The sequence below is a fragment of the Magallana gigas genome, chromosome 3, assembly GCF_963853765.1.
Source record: "Magallana gigas chromosome 3, xbMagGiga1.1, whole genome shotgun sequence".
In the NCBI taxonomy this organism is placed as follows: Eukaryota; Metazoa; Mollusca; class Bivalvia; order Ostreida; family Ostreidae; genus Magallana; species Magallana gigas.
The window spans coordinates 14,834,066-14,853,792 of NC_088855.1; the positions used below are offsets into that span (position 1 = coordinate 14,834,066).

The 19,727-nt window shown below is 35.0% G+C and overlaps 1 protein-coding gene across 1 annotated transcript; it reads right to left on the reverse strand.

The window, feature by feature from the left end:
- Nucleotides 1–5,611: 5,611 nt before the first annotated feature.
- LOC105336233 (T-box transcription factor TBX2b) lies at nucleotides 5,612–12,546 on the reverse strand. Its single transcript, XM_011440460.4, has 6 exons — nucleotides 11,977–12,546; nucleotides 10,080–10,347; nucleotides 8,127–8,273; nucleotides 7,431–7,507; nucleotides 7,142–7,311; nucleotides 5,612–7,023 (listed from the first exon to the last, which is right to left on the reverse strand). Exons 1-6 carry the CDS (start codon nucleotides 12,312–12,314, stop codon nucleotides 6,080–6,082), a joined length of 1,944 nt encoding a protein of 647 aa, XP_011438762.3. The 5' UTR covers nucleotides 12,315–12,546; the 3' UTR covers nucleotides 5,612–6,079.
- Nucleotides 12,547–19,727: the final 7,181 nt, after the last annotated feature.

Genomic DNA, 19,727 nt, shown 5'->3' on the forward strand with positions numbered 1-19,727 from the left:
CAGTAACATGAACTCCAAACACTTTGGCCCAACTTATTAATCATACAGTTGAACATCCCGAGATATGATATTGTCAGAGCAGTAAGATTTCATAAATCAAATTTGTGTATTTTTTCTCCCTTCTCAGCGTTGGGTGAGCGGGATTTGGTTTTGTTATATGACCACGTCTAGAATTGGCGACGGTGGAGTGTGTACCGTGTGACAAGACGGAGACATCACTACTAGCTCTCACGTACATCTCAGGGCTGGAGAAACACCGGGGTCAGAGACTGGGGAAGAGCAAGGCCGGGATGCAGTTATTTTTAAGACCCTGCCAGATATTTTTCTCTATAGCTGAACTTTAAAAAAAAAATCAAATTCCTCCTTAAAAAAAAAAGTTACTATCTCTCTATAAAACCCCCAGAATACACAAAGTCTTGTATGTTTTTTGTTGGTGGTTCAAATCTATGTAGTATACAGCTATTTAGTGTTGTTGGTGCGTGCACTGTATGCATGTGTGTGGTTCTTTTTACTCTTTGTATGTCTTAATCACCTTGTTTGTGGGTGCAAAGACCAAGAGGTTCACTTTTCGCCTCCATTTTGTAGATTTGTTGGAAAACATTGAGACGTAATTATGCAGTGTATTTCCTAGATAAATTCGGCGCATTCCTACCCTCTCCGTGTCGATGCTGCTACAATTCCAGTGAGCCAAATGGTCATTTGCGTGCTTTCTGATCGCTGGCAATTCAATGCGAAGCAAACCAGATGGCGTTTATTCTCAAAAAACAGGTACTAGTAAACATGGAGCACGCTAGGTGTCTGCTTGATAATTAGCAAAAATGTTGTTCCGGATGGCATTCGGTGCCAGGTTTTCTTCAACGTGTCATTGCCGTGTACCAAAGCGGCCATGATGTGAATTCGACGGGCCTTGTTGCATGAATCGTCTACGGGTAATTGCCGAAACTTGTAAAACTCTCTTTCACACTTGGAGTTCAACCAATTTATGTAATAGTTGGAAATTTGTCATTCCAAGAACCTACTCTTTAAAACAATACCACATGTAACGGTGCCATCTGGTTTATTTGCCGGTAGAATACTTCTTACGTATTGTGAAAGAAATTATTAATAACTGTGAAAAGCCTATCCTATGCTGTTTGAAGCGCCGAGACCCGCACACGCACGCGACCATTGGAAGCCCAAAAATGCCATTCTCTCAGATACAGAAATTTCCATGGCGACTGAAACAGCAGGTTGTCCGACAAACAATTGTATTAATTAAATATTGTCATCTCCCCAATGTCTTTGCTAATTGCAAACTAGCTGGTTTACCGAAAACAAATACGTTCCCGCAACTCTTCACCATTCTTCTGGTAGAGTCGGTGCAAATTAAAGAACAAAGATGAAAAGAAAAGAGTAAATTAAATGAATGTAAATCCACAAAACGTGTAAGCAGAGAAAGGAAATAATCACGTCGTTTTTTTTATTCAGAGAGTTCGAAAAAATTATACCAATTTTTAAAAATTGAAAACATTCGCGAACTAATGCTGAGTTTCATTTATTAAATCTTCATTTATATTTCATCGCCTATTGTGTTTGGATTTCCGAATCTCTGAAAATATCCCCATTTCTTTGGATCTTCGATTATATGCTCCTCATCCTATCTATTTTGTTGTTTATGAAGGAATTGATAAAGTCTTTGTTCAGATGTGTTTACACTTTCTGAAGAAAAATCTTCTCTATTTATGATAACAAATTACTTCTTTTAAGTTGATGATGTCGGAAATGTACTTGTATCTGCTAAAATATTTTTATAATTTATAAATTATTTATAAATAAAATCCCTTCATGTTTTACTATCTAGGAACATTTGTCATTTTGGAATATCAAACAACGTTGAAGATAAAATGGCTCGCTCATCAGATATAGAACGTCAAAGATTGCACCAGATATTGATAGAACAATGCAAAACATATGATGGCCCGCTCTGAATTTGACAGCGTTAAATACGATGTCTGTTAGCGATTTGCAAAAAAACCGATTTGGTTGCAAAAAACCCGAAAGCACTTTGCAGATATTGGCATGAAACATGTCATTGTGAACAGGCTAGCCTAACTTATTGGTAGAAACCGATGCCATGCTGATAAATTGTCACATGATGACACTGTCCAGCCGAATTTTGTCCCGCGTGTTTTCAGTACATCTACCCCCTGTCGCCGCGCACGCGCCGATGGACCATCAGTGCCCGAGGCGTTCCGATCAGGGCTCTGGAATCAATTAGGAAGCTTCAATCTACAATCCAATTGTACATAATACAAGATGATGCTTCGTTTTTTTCACGATAAACGTATCAACAATCCCCGATTTTCTTCAGAAGATGTTTTTATCAGATTAATGCCTAATCCCGACAGACTCGCATGGTCCGCGATTGAAGCGTTCAGTCGTATGATGAACGACATAGACAAGCCCTATTCAACATAAAACCAATCAAATTATGAACATCTTGGTTTTAGGGGAAAAAACAAAATCTTAACTTGTAGGGGCATAACATGACAAGTTTATGGGATTTTTCATCATACAAACTGTCGATGGCTAGAGGTCACGGGGGATTTATCTAGACAACAAAGAATACTCCATTATAAAAAAAACATGATTTATCATGAGGAGAAACGAAGTTTATAACTTGAAAAATATCAAATATAAGAAATAAATCACATAAAACAAGACAAATGAAGTTAAAATCTTCGTACAATTAGGAGTGAAAGCGTGTAATTGGGCTTAGCACGGGGGTATTGCAGACTTTTACATTCAAATGGGAGTATGTTTGGCCGTATTACCTTATGAAATTAAAAAAAAAAGAGTTCTTTTTTATTGCGAAATTTAATATCACTTGGAATTACATCTTCAAAGAAAAACAGTCATAAATAAAGTAACTAGTCCCTGATTATTGTTTTACAAGGGCTTTCTCTTTCATTTTGTCGCGGTTCATGTTGTTTTTTCCCTGAAGGAATTCACGATAATCTTAATCAAACAGACCGCTTAGCAGATTAAATAAACATAAAATATTCAACCAAAAAGAGTACTAATTTATTTATGAATTAATCAAAGTCGGTAACAAAATTAAAAGAGTTAATTTTAATTTTAAGTTTGAGATTTAGTAAAAAGATACAAATCGCTTTTTACTGCTTTTTTTATCAGTAAAATCAGACTGTGCGATTTTCTCCTTCAGCATTGAATTTGGTGTTAAACACTTTTACAACAATGTAGTGGAATTAAATTTACACGTGTACTTGTGTATCTTTGGTCCCTTAACAGTGTAATTAAGGTCATATAGATCAAAACTAAAGACTTTTACGACGATTTTACTTTCTTTTATATCTTTGCACTGAAATCCCCACGTCTGAGAAATGTTAGGTCAAAAGAAAACCGCCCATTAATTTAATTAATACCACTTGAGACGACTTGCTTTGAAAAAAAAAATTAAAGGATTTTATATTTATTAAAAGAATGATTTCATTATCTATAATGATAATTCTAACATATCTAGAAATTACCGATTAATATGTACGAAAATTTAGAATTTATTAAGAATATAATTAATATATAAGATTCATATAAATAATGACGAATTGTTTTTTTCATATTAACGAAAATAATTGTTTATTTTTTCACTGATTTTAAACAGAGAGATCTTTCAATAATTATTCGTGAAAAGTTAAATAAAAGAAGACACAATTTAATAGAAAATGTTAAACACAATTTTTCAAAAGAATTTTCAAAATTTTTGAAGTGAATTTTTATATGAAACAAAATTTAAATGAATAGAGAAATTATGGCAAATAGTCATGACTGCCTCCTCTTTGTTTGGATATGTTGGGAGAACCCTGCATGGTCATAGCCTTGGTCGACAGATGGGGCTATGGGGGTTTGACACACGGAAATCAAACACTACAATTCAACTGCAATTATTGTAGTATTTCTTTGCTGAATTTTGACAACCATATTTGAAAATACGGACACTATCGCTGTTAATAGTGTTAATAGGAGCATTGGGAGTTGGAAAAATTGTCACAACTTTGTCTTCGATAACAAAGGATATTCTGGACCAAAATATGGTTTTCATTTCAATGGGTTCAAAATTTACATGAAATTTCCCGCCCCTTCAACCGCTGCTAAATCGCTACCCAATAACACATATTCACTGTTAACAATGTCCAAATTAGGAGGAAAATTGGGTCTTTTTAGTTCATTTCCATAAAACAGGACTTTGAAAAATTTGATACTGTGTTTAGCAATATCTTAATCCTTCCAATGAACTAAGGACGACACGCTTCTGGGAATCTTCTGTACGCAGATTTTCCGGATTTCATTGATTTTTTTTTAAGTCAAGAGAATGTCAAGAAAAATTATCTGCTTGCTATAAGAATGAATCTTATAGATCAATATGTTTATGTATAAGTTGAAATACAAAAATCCCTACCACGCAAACTAATGTATTTCTACATAGAAATAGTCCATCTAACTACATGTTCCAATCTTTTAAATTGGTAAAAATAATATTAATTCTCATCATCAAAGTTATGATAGAAATTAAATAGATTAATTAATTCATCTTTTTATGATCTTGGTGTTAAAATTTAGTTGTCAACATCTTTTTTCAAATGTTGAAAATTAAAAATATGTAATATGGTTTGATTTCTCTATTTTTGTTGTATTTTTTTTTTATTGACGGTTTGGTTTTTCTTAAAATGAATCTTACAAGAGTGAATGAAAATGGTTGAATCGACTAAAATAATTCCAAATTACATGTTCCTTGCTTGACATACAGCACACAGAACATATTGGCAGAGTAGAAAGGGTCATATTTTATCTGGTTTTTCCCTGTGAAGGGGGTATATTACCTAAGAATTCTTTTTTGGGGGCTATCATGTTACGACAAAATATTGCTGACCCGCACCATGCTACTATACAAACCCAGTTGTGGGCGAACCACCAAGAGCTTTGGGGGACGCCTCGCTGGTTCCTATTCACCAACCTGTCGATTTATACACCTGCAAAAAATTATCTACCACGTCCATTGAAACTAAGGTGAACAAATTGTAAACGACACGAACGGAAATCTGAACTCTAAATAGTCGAGCCATGTTGGCAAAGGGTTGAAGAGAGACCCTCTGATTTCTGGAAACAAAGGTCGCTACACCGAGGACTTCTATCGGTGTGAACATCGACCGACTCCAAAAGACCTCTTGCGCAAGATACGGGTTGATAAACAAAGATAGCTATAAAAGGTAACAAAAGACCTAATATACCGTACACTTGCAAGGTATGCAAATTAGCTTTACTATATTCGTATTGCAATTTTGAAACGGGATTAAAAGAATTTACGAACATTTAGTCTACTTATTTTCTTCAGACCACAGGTGTATCTCAAAATCTGCTTTTCTTTCATGTACCGGTAACGTATATAGTACTTCACAAAATCTAGAAAACTATACACGTGAACATAAAATTTTCTTTCTACACTGCTCTCTTTCTATCAAAATCATGATGTAACTTTAAAGCATCCTTTGAAATACAACTGTTAACAGCTAAGAGTTCTTAAAAGATCAACAACAGATTAAAACTGTGTATGTTTTCAGTACTTTTATTTTCATATTCAAAGGAACGAATTTATTGCACTATGCCCGTATGAATATTAAAGAGCCCTGTTACAACTCGGCAATATTGTTACGCCAAGTGAGAAGAGAACTTAATGAAATATAGTAACGATTTACATACACAATGGTAACAGAGAAAAATAAATCAATAACAATATACATGTATACTTATAGTAACAATTCGATATACAATTCCGAAAAAAAATTTTCATACTTCAATCTATACAAATATACAATGCTCGTATGAACTAATTTTCAATCTATCATGTTTCAATCATAATTTTTTAAAGACCTCTAACAAATACTATTGACTAGAAAGCAACACAAAACATGACAATTATCATTTCAATGTATATCAAAACAAATCATTATACGACAAATAAAAAATCTTAGTTATGTTATATCACCCGTTGTTTTTTCAATGAAGAGATTATAGTGTAAGGCTTTTATTTTTCTAAATGGCTGTGCGGCATCATTTTGCTGCGATCGAGTCCGGTCAACATCCGTTCCATACTTTGCAGTTCACTACTTCTACTTTGAGTGTCAAAAGATGAGGGAATGTTTAGAGACACGGGACTACGATTTTGGGGTGAATGATGACCATATCCATGCGTACGTGGTGAAATCAGGTCAGGGGTACAACCAAGTCCCAAACCGGAAGTGTTTGGGGAGTTTGAACTGGACATTGTTGTTTTTGTGGATGGTAGGGAATAAGGTGTAAATCTTGGACTGGTGCGAGATGTGAACATTGGTCCGATTTGGGTCCCTTGTGCGTGAGGAGGAGAGAAAGAGCTGCTTCCTGTGAATGAACTTCCGGTAGAGTATGCCGGTTGTAAAAGAGTCTGGTTATGTGGGGAGAGGGAACTCAATGAGAGCGACAACGGGTGTGCGGGTGGTAAACTGCTAATGTCACTTTGTCCAGTGCTGAAAAATGGAAGCTGCGAAGAAAAGGGAGAGCTTCCGAACATGTGCCCAAGAGGGAAAGGCATCGAAGACGGTGAAGAAAAAAGCCCGTTGGATGGGTACATGAATGGAAACATTGCGTGTGTGGCGGAGGGTTGAACCACCGTAACATTGGGTGGTTTCGTTGGTTCTTTGCAGATGCTGTCAATGGGGGAAGCACTAGAGGATAAGTCTGGTGATTTCCGGCGATCATCACGGATACTTTCGTCACTACTCTCTCCTTCGTGGTCACTCAGACTCTTGAATGTAGAATTGCTGACGTCGGACCGGTTAAACTCGTCCCCCCGGGTCGGTGACGGTGATTCCTCCCTTTTGCAAACTTTTTCAGTTTCTGTGGGGGATGCTGGTTTCTCGCTGTCGAATAATTTGACCGGGGATTCAGGTCTCTTGGGTGAACTTGGAATTGCAGCACTAATAAGTTCTTGTTCTAGAAGAGAAAAAAATAAATCTTCATTAAAATTTGTCAATTTTAAATCAACTTCTAATACTGTTTAAATCATAAAAAAATATTTGAAGGCGAGAAGTTATTTGGATAACTTAATTACCAGTTTTATTTAGGTTTTTGAGCTGGTTAGCAGACGACACATCGGTATGCATGTCGTCTGTCTCATCGACACAGATCTCTTCGTTGTCTTCGTCGTCACTCTGGGCGTCATCTGAGCGGGATTTGTCTGGAGATACCAACACTGACTGGCCATTTTGTGTGATCACCCTTCTAATGAAGCAGAGAGAAAAATGATTTTAGTTATATATCTTAGCATATTGAAATATTTTGAATTGTTAATTATTGGTTCATTTTTTTTGAAAACTGTTAAAGTTGCAATGAAGGCTTACTTCTTTTCTCTTTTGCCTGCGCCAGTATCCCTGAAACCTTTGGCGAAAGGGTTATGGTCAATTTTCAGCTGTGTGATCTGGAATTGAAAATATGAAATTAAAAATTATGAAAGAATTTAGCCATATGGGATATTATGGCTCACAATTCAACAAACAATTCAAATAATCACAATAAGCATTAAATGCAATCAGGCACACCAGAGCCTGGAATTTTCAATCAAATGGGGGACTGATAGCCGATTTGGTGCTTCAGAAAATATACATCTACTGTGTGTTCTAATTAGTTGGTCATTAGGCGCAATCACGGACATGCCTTGTATACGTAGCGCGCACGTGTCGGGCGCCTGGCCGGACCCAAGGAAACACATTGTGATGGGACTGATACCACAAATCGCGTTCGATTTGTTTGAACAAGGTGTCTGCCGATAAGGGTTCTTTGGTCTCTCTTTGTAAGAAATCATGTACACCATCCCCCCAAATGAAGCAGAGCCAAACATTTGTTTCTGTAAGTGATAACATGGCTCTGGTAGGGCTTCGTTAACCGTCTCTGTCACACGCTAATTTCTCGCTAATTAATTGCGATGATGTCCACTCCGAGTCTGGTGTGGTCATCAAAAGAATATTTGGGGGTCTTGGATCTGTGTAATGTAGCGGTTGTCGTGTTTATGATGGCGACCAGAAGATGGCGATAGTTACCTTTTCGTTTTGATACGCTGTGACTGCAAAGAAGTCTGTCTCTTTGAAGACAAAAGTCTGGAACGTAGAGTAGGGAAGCTTCAGAATATCGTTGGCCCGGACTAAATGAAAACGAGGCTGGTACTTGTGCATGGAATTCAGGATCGTCTGCAAAAATAATAAGTCAAAAAATAATAATAAATTGATATAAATATCTATAAAATTTGCTTCTAGGTAAAACTAAACATGATTAGCAAAGCATTGTTATTTCAGTGTTAGATTTTGTCAAAAGCGCATTAATCGGGCGCGATGTGTGATTAATCCCCCTAATGTTGTCGCTGGGAAGACTCTATTTGTTATTTTTTAGTTCACTTTCTATGAATCGAAATTCTCGGGGTGGCGACAAGGAGTATTTGTCCCTTACAAGATATTAAATTGTATTATTACTCAGAGGCGTCAACGTTAGTAGTCCTTTCAGCAGTTGTTCGGTCATTCGCATATATGTGGTAAAATTGGACGTCTCTCTAACAGTGTTATCGCAGCTTTATCAAATCTTTGTAATCCGCCCGTCTCAACCCAGGCTAGCAGTTATATCAAATACAAATTAGGGTGTCATTGCCAAGATATTGTCCGTCAACGATATCATGTTAATAAACTCCCAAGCCTTTGATCGAATGGGAAGAGAATTATCCATACGCAGATGCAAATAGTTCGTCTAATTACGACAAGCCCGACACCCCGTCCATTGATTGGAGCGGGGTAGTCTTACAAAAAGCATATGCAAGCCTATGTAAGCGATTATTCTGCATGAATTCAGTCATTCTCCGGTCTTTTCATCTTGTACGATCTGTCACAATTTAAAAGGCGAATTGATTTGAACCCGGCACTGCATATGAGCCGTGTCGAATCCTGCTACCATCCAAACTTTATGCACAACCTTGCAAAAGATTTCCATTACCGATAGAACGTATTTCTCCCGCTGACCAACATCATCGCGACATTTATGGAGGTGGAATTACCGGATTGTTTTCTAGGATCTTTGTAATCTCGCAATCACATTGAGCTCGCTCCAAAAGCGCGATTTTCCCTACTCTTATTTGGTCCTAAGTGACGATACTCGGAATTATCAGGGAAACTCATTTGCTAAAGTTAACGGGTCTTTTGTATATAAATGACGTGTTTAAGGAAATTTGATTGGGCTTCTGACAATATGTAAATGGTAGAATTAACAGTAGCATGCAATGTTCGATTACATGTACTAGAGAGTCTGTTAACGTTTACACCATTGCTCTACGTTGATTCACAATATTAGGAAAGAAGAGTGGGAAAATATTTTTTTTATATTAAACAGATGGATTGATATACATTGTAGTAATTTAGAATCAAAAATAGAAATAGAATACATGTTTAAATTCAAAATAAATTCGAAGATTATTTTAATACAAGATTAAAAAGTGGGCTTGCATCAATTTCTATTTCCGTGCATTTGAAGATTTTTTTCACAAGTTTCATTAAGAAAATCTTCTCAGGAAGCGCAATTTCTGCCTAATTTATACGGTTATTGCAAAAGCACATGCCTACAAATTCAATAAAGCTAAAGATTGTCTACAACATGAAAGGTGTATATTAAATTAATCCACCCCTTTGTGTTCCCAGGACCAAATTTCTTTTATCGTCCTTATGAGTACCGCGGGTTGTAAATAGATTTTGATTGCAGAGCGCATCCCTCCCTTTCGGGACTCGTTTGACCGCCATGGTGAACTTGGGTGTAGTATCCCTCCATTGTTCTAGGTGACTATACCACACGTAGGGCCGATCTATTTGCGGTATTTTTGTAACTGAATTATATGTAATATACTAACAAATCTTGCCCAGGTGCCAAATAGACCCTGATTGCGAAAACCGTTCCTAATCGAATTTCCTACGCTCAAATTAACAAATTATTCTTATGGGATCAAAGTATATTGTACTTACAAAGCCGTGCTTGTCCGAGATGTTATTGGTCAGTTTCAGCTTATGGAAGGAAACCACTTTCTGCATCCATTGTTCCCCCGTGCTTGGGGAGTCGGGGTGGATATACATTCTTTTGGGCATTTCTGGGTCGGCTTTTCCTGCCACCACCCAGCGGCCGTTGTGAAATTTGTATCTACAGTCATCAACGGGGACGATGTCCATCAACAGAATATATTTTGCTCTTTTGTCCAATCCGGAAACTCGGACTTTGAATGGGGGAAACATGCGTCTGTAAATAAACAAAAAATATATAAACTATTTACTGTTGTTGATATATAAACATTTTAGAAATCAATGATAAAACATATGATATATTTCAAACTAAATATATAATAGTAAGTAAAATGATATTTTTAATATTATACTAGTACTTTTGTTAGATATTTTATTGAAGCAGATATTCTAAATATTTTTGTTTGTTCAATATTGTGACAGTATTCATAAAAGTACTTATTTTGAATTTGTAGATATTATTTAAATAATATTTTTTGTATAAATGTTTTCTCTGTGACTCTTTCGTTTACTGTAATGGATACATGTACAATATGAAAAAAATCTGCGACTTTTTTCACAGGGGATTTCGTTTTAATTATTTATAAAAAATAATCAATGTAATCGCATATTAATAATATAGCCGAGATTTATGGTGTTGTAGTGAAATGAAGTGCCATTAACACTGGTTGCAGAAAGGAAATGATATGCTAATTATGCTCCTTAGTTTAGATATACCAAGTACATGTCAAAACTCCCCCCGCTGTTAAATAAGAGGCTGAGAGAGACATATCGTACGTTTATGATACGGTGTGATCGGTTGGCAATAATAGCGAGGATTATTTTACAGTCATATGGCCCTTCAGTCAAGAACTTGTCATCAATGTATCTTAAGTAAGAAATTAACTCGGTAGCGCATCCTTAATCCTACCCGGGCGCGATCTCCGATAAATCATAAACCCCATCCTCACCCCTAGCTCGATAAGAAATGACCACGGCTGGTACTAGTTACGACAGTATTCTGTGGGGTGACACTAAGCACAGTATCGTAAAATATTAACGAGATTAAGTATCACAGATCCTGTTTTTAAATGTGATTGTGCATTAAGCTTTTCATAGGATGAACGCTAATGTAAATTGATATGTATACTTTATTTTTCTGTGTCCATTAACCCTACCCATTTGCTGACATCAGATAAAATATAGATCAATCGACTTTTTTCCATATTTGTTCATTCAATTTAAAGTTAAATAGAATACAACTAATGAAAAAATAAAGAATGCATAAAATAAAAAAAATACTTTGCTGGGCTTGAATTTTCAAAAGAATTTAAAAAGCAAAACATGTTATTTAAAAACTGGCTTGTTTTCATCATATGTTTTAATACGTATTTATGGTTTTAACCTTATTTGATTTTTTGTTTTTGTATTTCACTGTTATTGTTTATTATATTTCATTTTAAATATACAAGGAATTGTATTTCACGTGTAATATAATATATGCCCAGATATACAATTAGAATTATATGATTTTGAAATGGAAATCTCATGAAATAAGATATGTATATGAATAAAGGAAGGAATAAATGATTGAATTAATTAATAAAAACGAAAATTTGATGAAATGGTACATTGTATACATGTAAATAAACACACGAAAAATAAGTTAGTAAATAAATATATAAATAAATAAATAAATAAATAAATAAATAAATAAATAAATAAATAAATAAATAAATAAATAAATAAATAAATAAAATCAATTTTTCAAATGCAAATTCAAACTAACAATAACTAATACAACAGATCAGGTTATGCTAATTATAAGCTCTATATATAGATATTACTAATTCTATAAATGTTATACCTTCCAGATTTGGTGATGACCATTTCGGTGCCGATTTTGTGGAACTGGTCCCACAGGTCTTTGCCTTCTAACTCCACTTTTGGGTCGTCATGGACTTCAGTCTCTGGGGGTTCCATACCTCTGAGATGCCGAGACCCCAGAGAGTGCAGCATATCTGCACCCAGGGGATTGCGGCCCAGCTTTGGGAGGAGGGAGGCTGCATATCCCGGGGACTGCAGGGCTATGTTGGAGAGATATTGTTGTTGGGCCAGGAGTGACCCATAGTCCGAGGGTCGGTGCAGGAAAAACGGATTGTAGGCCATGGGTAGATTATCCGTGGTACTTCCTTGAAAAATCATGGAGAATTCGTAAGAAGTTTCTTTTTCACTTTCTCTTATGTCACTCAGTTTGTATTCAAAATCACAAGCATAAGTCCGTCATCACACAGATACGTCCAATTCAGAGAATGCACGATGAGCTTTCGTGTGTGGTATTTCAGTGGAAATATATCTGTATCATTAATTGCTACTAAACAATCATTTAAAAACACGAACTTGATAACATGTTATAAAGCTCGATACTTATACCACTGTTTTCGCTACATTGAATTTCAGGTGCAATGTTTTTCACTTGCTGATTTTTCATTGGTCGATAAACCTGCATGTTTCACCCCTCATTAAAAGTAGGCGGGGCGTAGTGCGATCTCGCGATAGCAGCACAGCGCCGCGTGAGATTACATTGTTTCTTTTGACAGGTGAAGAAAGCAAGAGAAACATGTATGCCACGCCCCCCTGTCGCGCTGGTCAACATACCGGAAAGCGAAAAAAATCACAACTTTCTATATTTCGTTTGGTTTGTTGTGTATCTATGTTATTGTTTGTTTACTGAAATAACCTAAATACATGTAAATATTATATCGGGAATCGTTTTCTCTCCATAGCATTATCGAGAGCATGAAACGAAAAAGAAATTTTTGCTACAATAACAAAATAAATATTTTACAAACAATTTATTTTTAATTTAACATATTTGTTGAAAATATTTGGTAATATTTGGGGTTTTGTATTTTGAAATTTTAAATATTTACATGCATGTACACCCACGATTTTTCTTCTTTTTAATTTTGACACATGAATTAGGAAACAAAATGCACAACTGTTAATGGAAATGCATGATCAATGTAGAAAAACTTGCAAAAATTTTATTTAATATATCATTTTTTTATTTTCAAAAAAAAAAAATGAAAAAAGGATGGGATTAGACCACAGAAGGGGCAAGTTATCGTCGCGACATTATTAATCTTGGACGTATCCAGACTCGCCGTCATTTATAACTGTTACTTTTTAACCGTGGACATGCTCCAGACTTGAGCGAGACATGGAGATTTGCAGAATACTCTTCTCCCGATCAACCGGGCAATATTCCCTCATTAAAATCAATATTTCTCCGACCACATCAAAATATAAGTGTACAAAAATCAAGTTTGATACCAGGAGGTGGGGACTCATATTAAGCCCCACATGTCAAAATTCCAACTCTTGTCAAGTGAGTTAAAAGCCCGAACCGCCTGGCGCCGAACGGCGTTAATTTAAATCCGTTTACAAAAAAAGATCTATGTCTGCTCATTCAAACTATAAAAAGTAACACTTTCCTTGCTCGCTTTTACTCGCGATAATCCATTATTAATTCACCTTTAATCGAGTGAGTTATCTGCATTTAAGAAGTTTTCTGTATAAAAAAGCGACAACCCTCAGATTATTGTGCTTTGCAGTAGTCCTTTATTAATCAAACGTATTGTTGACTTTATAATTAACAATTTAACCAAGGTGCAAATACTTTTAGCTTATCGTCGCCAGGATTTGGGTTTTTTTCCTCCCTGCTTTGGTTTTGGCTTTTATTTTCAGACTTCTCCTTGTTTTGAGTTCGGTGCTGGGTAGCAGACTTTGATAATTGATAACCCTGTGTACAATAAACACTAGCGTTGACCACGGACCTATATCAGGCTCAGTCAGCCTAATGAAATCTAAATGTCTAATTGATACCCGCTACGTAATTCAGGAATATATTTTATAACCCGGATTGCTTTTCCACCAGACATTCTAGTGACAGAAATGTCACTTAGCAAATTTTTATTACCTTTTTCTAAATTTGTAGTCTATTTGAATTTATTACATACAACTAAATCTAAATGACTTTTTAAAGTCAATCAATGATTTTATTCTTTTTTTACCATTTCCCATAGACACAATTTGAAAAGTTTAATATAAAACTATTAATTAAGTGAAAATGAGAAATTTCGATTTTAATCTATAGTTAATATATATAGATAAATTAATTTTAAAAACACGAAAAATACTTCAACTGTGGGGGTGGGATATGTAACCCTTCTTTGAACTGACACGTCCAGAAATTGCAATCGACATGCGATAATTTACATATGCGTGTAATATAAAGACTATTAACGCAATCGTATGATCTGGAAACCCGAGTTAAGGGCTTAATTTCCAGGAACCAAATAAAGACTGTGGGTGTAAATGACGGACAATCAGACCCCATTTCCCAGCATCATTTTGCCAGGTTTTGCGGGGATTCAGCACCGTGGGCTGACTGGCGGGTGACTAGCCTCACCAAGTTACCTGCAAACCCGAAAATGACTTCCCACCTCATTATAAGGGGCTTACTCCCGCGCAATCGCCAGCCGTAAAAGAAAATTACTTGATAGTAATTTGTGAAAATATCATGTAAATGTTGGTCTGAATTACTTTTCCAATAACCCGATTTACAGAAATATATGTCTGGTACTGCTGTTAAATTATTAATTTATTTAATATGCAATGATGGCCCATTTTGGAACTGCCTGAATACCCCCTCCCCCACAGACACACATGTACACTGTACAATTATTATTCACATTTTGTTACATAGATAGAAAAAAGAATGAAATTCTATAGCAATCGCATACTTGTCAAAAATCCTTGAATATTAACATTGAACTATGCATTCACAAAATACAATTGAGCTAAATAGAATCAATATTTTATTCTGATACATAATCTAAGTATATTTTAAAAGAGCATAAACCCTAAATTGCCTAATCATTGGGGCAATCAAGAGATGATCCCTTAATTACTTTTCTACAAATCCCCTGTCATGTTATTGTACATGTTTTGGCACATGAATTATGGAGACAATTGAGAGGAATTCTACATGTAAATTTTCGAACTAACGATCTAGAAAATATTTTTCTCACGATAGATAATTTAACCATGATTTATTTACCACCTCATAATCCATTTAATTCGTTCCCCCATTGTTCCCAGCACCAATAGAGAAAGGTGTAATTACTCGCGGGTTAATCATGTTGTTTTAACACCAATCATTATATATTTGCCATCACTGTCCATAATGACCCTTCGTGCTGTTGACAGTTTGACCCCCTCGGCTACAAATAAATTTCAATTTATTTAAAGAATTTCATTTTGACAGCAATGTGAAATTCTTAACGTAATTTTTTTTAACATGTACATAATGTATTCAACTAAAGAGAGATAACTTGAATATAAATTATTTTATTCCCCTAAAATTTGAAAACATTCAAATGATGACGAGTTCAAATAAATATTTAGATTCAGGATTGATTCACAGCAGTAAAACTTCCAATTTATTTATTTTTTGAATCATTAATTTCTTATAAAATTTAAGAAAATATAAACTTTAATAAATCCAAGAAAAAAATACCTGGGCAACGATTATTCCCATTTCCCAAATGTATAATTTATTAAATTCATAAAACCAGTGTCACCTTAAAATGAAACAAAGAACTTTTTCTTTTAAATCCTGAGCATGAATGTCAACTCAATTCTGAACATGTATGATCTTTCTTACCATCAATATTTTCTTGAACTTTTATCATCCTTTTTCCTAAATGTAGTGAACTCTTTTTAAGTTTTTATTACTATATTTTAGAATGTATGTTGCAGACGAATATTATCTAAAATATAATGAAGTTTTATATGATAACTTTAAGAGAGTAAACTTAATTTATTCTTTAAAAAAAATAATGAACATTAATTATTAAAATGTTAGAGATGAAATACCCCACAGTCTTCACAATAACATTTGGAATTAAATGAAAATTAATATATTCAGAGGATGTGAAAAAAATATGAAGAAATATTTTTGCCAAAGATATGTAATATTAGGATGTGATAATTTAAGGATTATCCGAGCGATAAACGACCGTGCGCGAAATTCTCACGGGGAGGACCAATTATCACCATAATGGCTAATCCTTGACACTCAGAGTAATCCCTGGAAAGTTTGATTTGTAGAAACATTTCTGGAACACTAAATATATATGTGCTCAATATACGCATAGCATTGATTAGTTTTTGATTATTTTCTTCTGTGATTAAGAAGAAAACATTTAAAATATAACATATAGAATTAGAAGTTTATTATCTTTTCTCCAAAATGCTTCTCTTAAATTGCCGTTGTTAAACCGAATGATCTTCATTATTCACAGAAAGGATTAACCCCCCCCCCAAAAAATAAAAAATAAAAATAAATAAATATGAAAATGTAAACGAAAACGTCGTATAATTTCTTCTATTAAATGTTTTCTATTTTCGAAAGAATGAACAATGTAGTTGCTCTATTCAGCACCGTAGCTGGGATAAATGCGTTGATGAGGTCAAATAAATACTTCATTAAATGAATGAAGCCGGATCCACATTGCTGAAGACAAAGCAGTTGCCCAGATTAGGGACACTCCAAGTGTTGCCTTATTTATCAAGGCGTCTATGCAAACAGAGTCGCGCGCAAAGGTGGAAATATATTACACACTGACCACTTAATACATAAGTAAAAAATAAACGAGCACAAGATTCAACGCCCAGTTTTCTGGACATCTCAAGAAACATGGGGTCAAACCACAAAATAAAACACCCAACTTCAACTTTAAGTATACTAGTATATTGTTATATCTATTTTTTATAAGAAGTATGGCATACTGGAACATTGACAGATCTGTTAAAAAATGGTGAGGAAGTGGGGTGGGGGGGGGGGGGGGGGTAAATAGTGGTTTGAAAGATGATTCTTTCTTCATATATGACAGTCAGTTCAAGATTGATAAACAAAATATAATCTATAACGCCAGACGAGAGAAGAGTGTCATCGAGATTACGAAAACAAGATTTTCATATTAGATTTCTTCCCAGTAAAATTGGCTGTATGTCTGAGGAATAAGACACCTTTAGACATGGAAGCGTTTTCTCCTACAGTTTAATCCTTTGTTAAGCTTTCAACACCTAAAAAAGGCGCGCGTACACAAACATTTATCTCTGCGGCTACCGCATGGATATAAGCGACTTGTCTCGCGAGACGTGAATACAGAAAAACGAGTGTTCGATAAGTAGCGACTGAGAGTCTCCGAACGTGTTGAAAACAAGACAGTGATAAAAACATTAAAAATCGCAATCGAAACAACACACGGAAAATTACCGTGATTATTACGCACAGTGATGTTCAAACTTAAGACATGTAAAAGCGATGAAAACCAATACAATGGTTGATACAAAGTGAAAACTCCAATCATTGATAATTAAAATCTTATCGATGTCGCCATCGACTATCCGTAGGGGGGCCCGGGGTTCGACCACTGTATGGCGAAATACTAGTACCACCCGGACGGACAAAGTAGTTTACAAATGACAGCATGATTTATTTCTTAACCGGTTTCCCCTTATAAAAATAAGCCCCGATGTGGGACTTTTTACACACGTTTTTGGTTTCGCGTGTTTTCCCATGGCATTTTGATTTATTTGCTTTAATAATTACCGTAAAGTTAAAGAACGAGTTATTCAAGAATTTAATTATTTTTGTAATCTGTTGAACAAATAGCCTACTAATATTTTTAATGAAAATATCCTCTAACTTCTTTCCAGCAATTAAGTACGTGAACAGCGTATATCTAATTTTCATTTCAAGACAATAGATTAAAATTTTGTTGTCAATAGAAAAAACGTCTAGGTAGTTAATTGGGCACCTTGCCGTATACCAACAACCAACAAAAAAGTAAAAATCACATGCAAAGTGGGTTTTTATTTCAAGTAAAACACAATCTAACAAATGGTATATACATTTCCATTGAAAAAAAATTACTCTGGACATTTACATGAAGATCGTACACGTGTACAGATACATGTAAAAGCAATAAAATTATACGACTGGATACCCATATTACCTTCAGTATAAACAAGAAAGGGAAATAAAAGAGCTAAGGAATACATGTAATGCTGTACGTGACACATTGCAATATATCTTTAATAAGGCTAGACTCCAGGGCTAGCGAAAATGTAAGAGCCCCAATGTTATGCGTTTCTTAAAATTTATTATGTACATAAACCACATCGAGGACATGCCCATTACGTGATAAGCTGAAATGCCACCTAGTGAAACCTTACAGACAATGCATCATATCAGATCTTTCCAAGGTTTATTATCTAATCAATATTAAAAAAATCTTTCGCTGCATTAAAAAGAAATTACAAATTATGGAGATAATTAAGCCTGTTTCTATTTGGACTAATTTTCTATCTCCCGGTGCAAAAGAGCTGCAGAAGATGTCATGCAATCTCACTCCTTGTGCTAAGAGGAGATAAAATGCCTACACGTAATCAGCAAGAAATGATCTTTTTACGGGTAATGAGCTAATGAAAGGTTTAAAAAGTCTCACCAGGTTATGTTTGGCTTCTGTGACAAAGAAACGTAAAATTCTGGATCATTACGAACAAAGAATAAATGTCAGGACCATTGATGACGTCATTTCTGTTAATGAACGGGCTGAAACAAAGAGATGAAGATAAACTCTAATCAAAAGTACATTAAGACACCAGTTCTCTGAAGTGTTAAACTAGTTTTTTCGAAAAATTAATTCATATACATGTATGACCGTTATATTAATATGCATTTATGCAATTAATATTTGAATTCAATATTTGATTTTTGTAATACTGTACTTGGCATCACCCTCTGAAAGGATTATGTTATATACCTCTATTATTTACATGTATTTGCTTAGCCAACCCCTTTTCCCTGATATTTTCCAAATTGTTTAGTTGTTCATGTGTTTATTCCCTCAAGAAAAGCCTATAAAAATCTCGTGGATATGCATCACGAACTTTCTTTTCATTCTTGGTTGTTTCCTGAATATTATATAAGGGGAAATTCTTCTGTAAATAACAATATTCCAAAAAATAATAAACATGGACAATATAAGTGTAATAAAAATGCATTAGTTCTTACAATCTGTCAGAAAAGATCAACAAAAGCCGAGACTGTTAACAAACAAAATAGGTTTAGAAGTATTAATTATGTCCTAAGTATGATGTCCAAATTGATATTTTATCACGGAAAATGACCGTTACACGAGATTTCTACAATGGACATCCGTCTGCAACCTCGTGTTAACATGTCTCGCTACATCTCGCGAGAGCTTTTATCCTAGACGTGACTTTTTGTCACTCCTATGGTCAGCCATGTTCCCTGTGACGTATCCGACGCGAAACACGACCTTTGACAACTGCATATGATTGCATGTTAATGAGGACAAAGGTCGGCCCTTTGTAGTGCGCTACCTGCTAAGAGACTTCACACCTTTTGCTCATCCAGTTGTCATTCGGTGATCCGCTCCCTGTAAAGTAGAGTGACGGTGTTTCAGAGTAACGCTTGCTTTTTTTGGTCAGGTTGTTTTGTAATGGTAAATTAATAAT

Excerpts from the sequence above, each read along its gene's own strand:
- LOC105336233 (XM_011440460.4), bottom strand. The coding sequence starts at position 12,314 with ATGATTTTTCAAGGAAGTACCACGGATAATCTACCCATGGCCTACAAT. Across the intron at positions 8,274-10,079 it reads TCTCGGACAAGCACGGCTTT|ACGATCCTGAATTCCATGCA; the intron begins GTAAGTACAATA and ends TTATTTTTGCAG. Across the intron at positions 7,312-7,430 it reads GCAGGCAAAAGAGAAAAGAA|AAGGGTGATCACACAAAATG; the intron begins GTAAGCCTTCAT and ends CTGCTTCATTAG.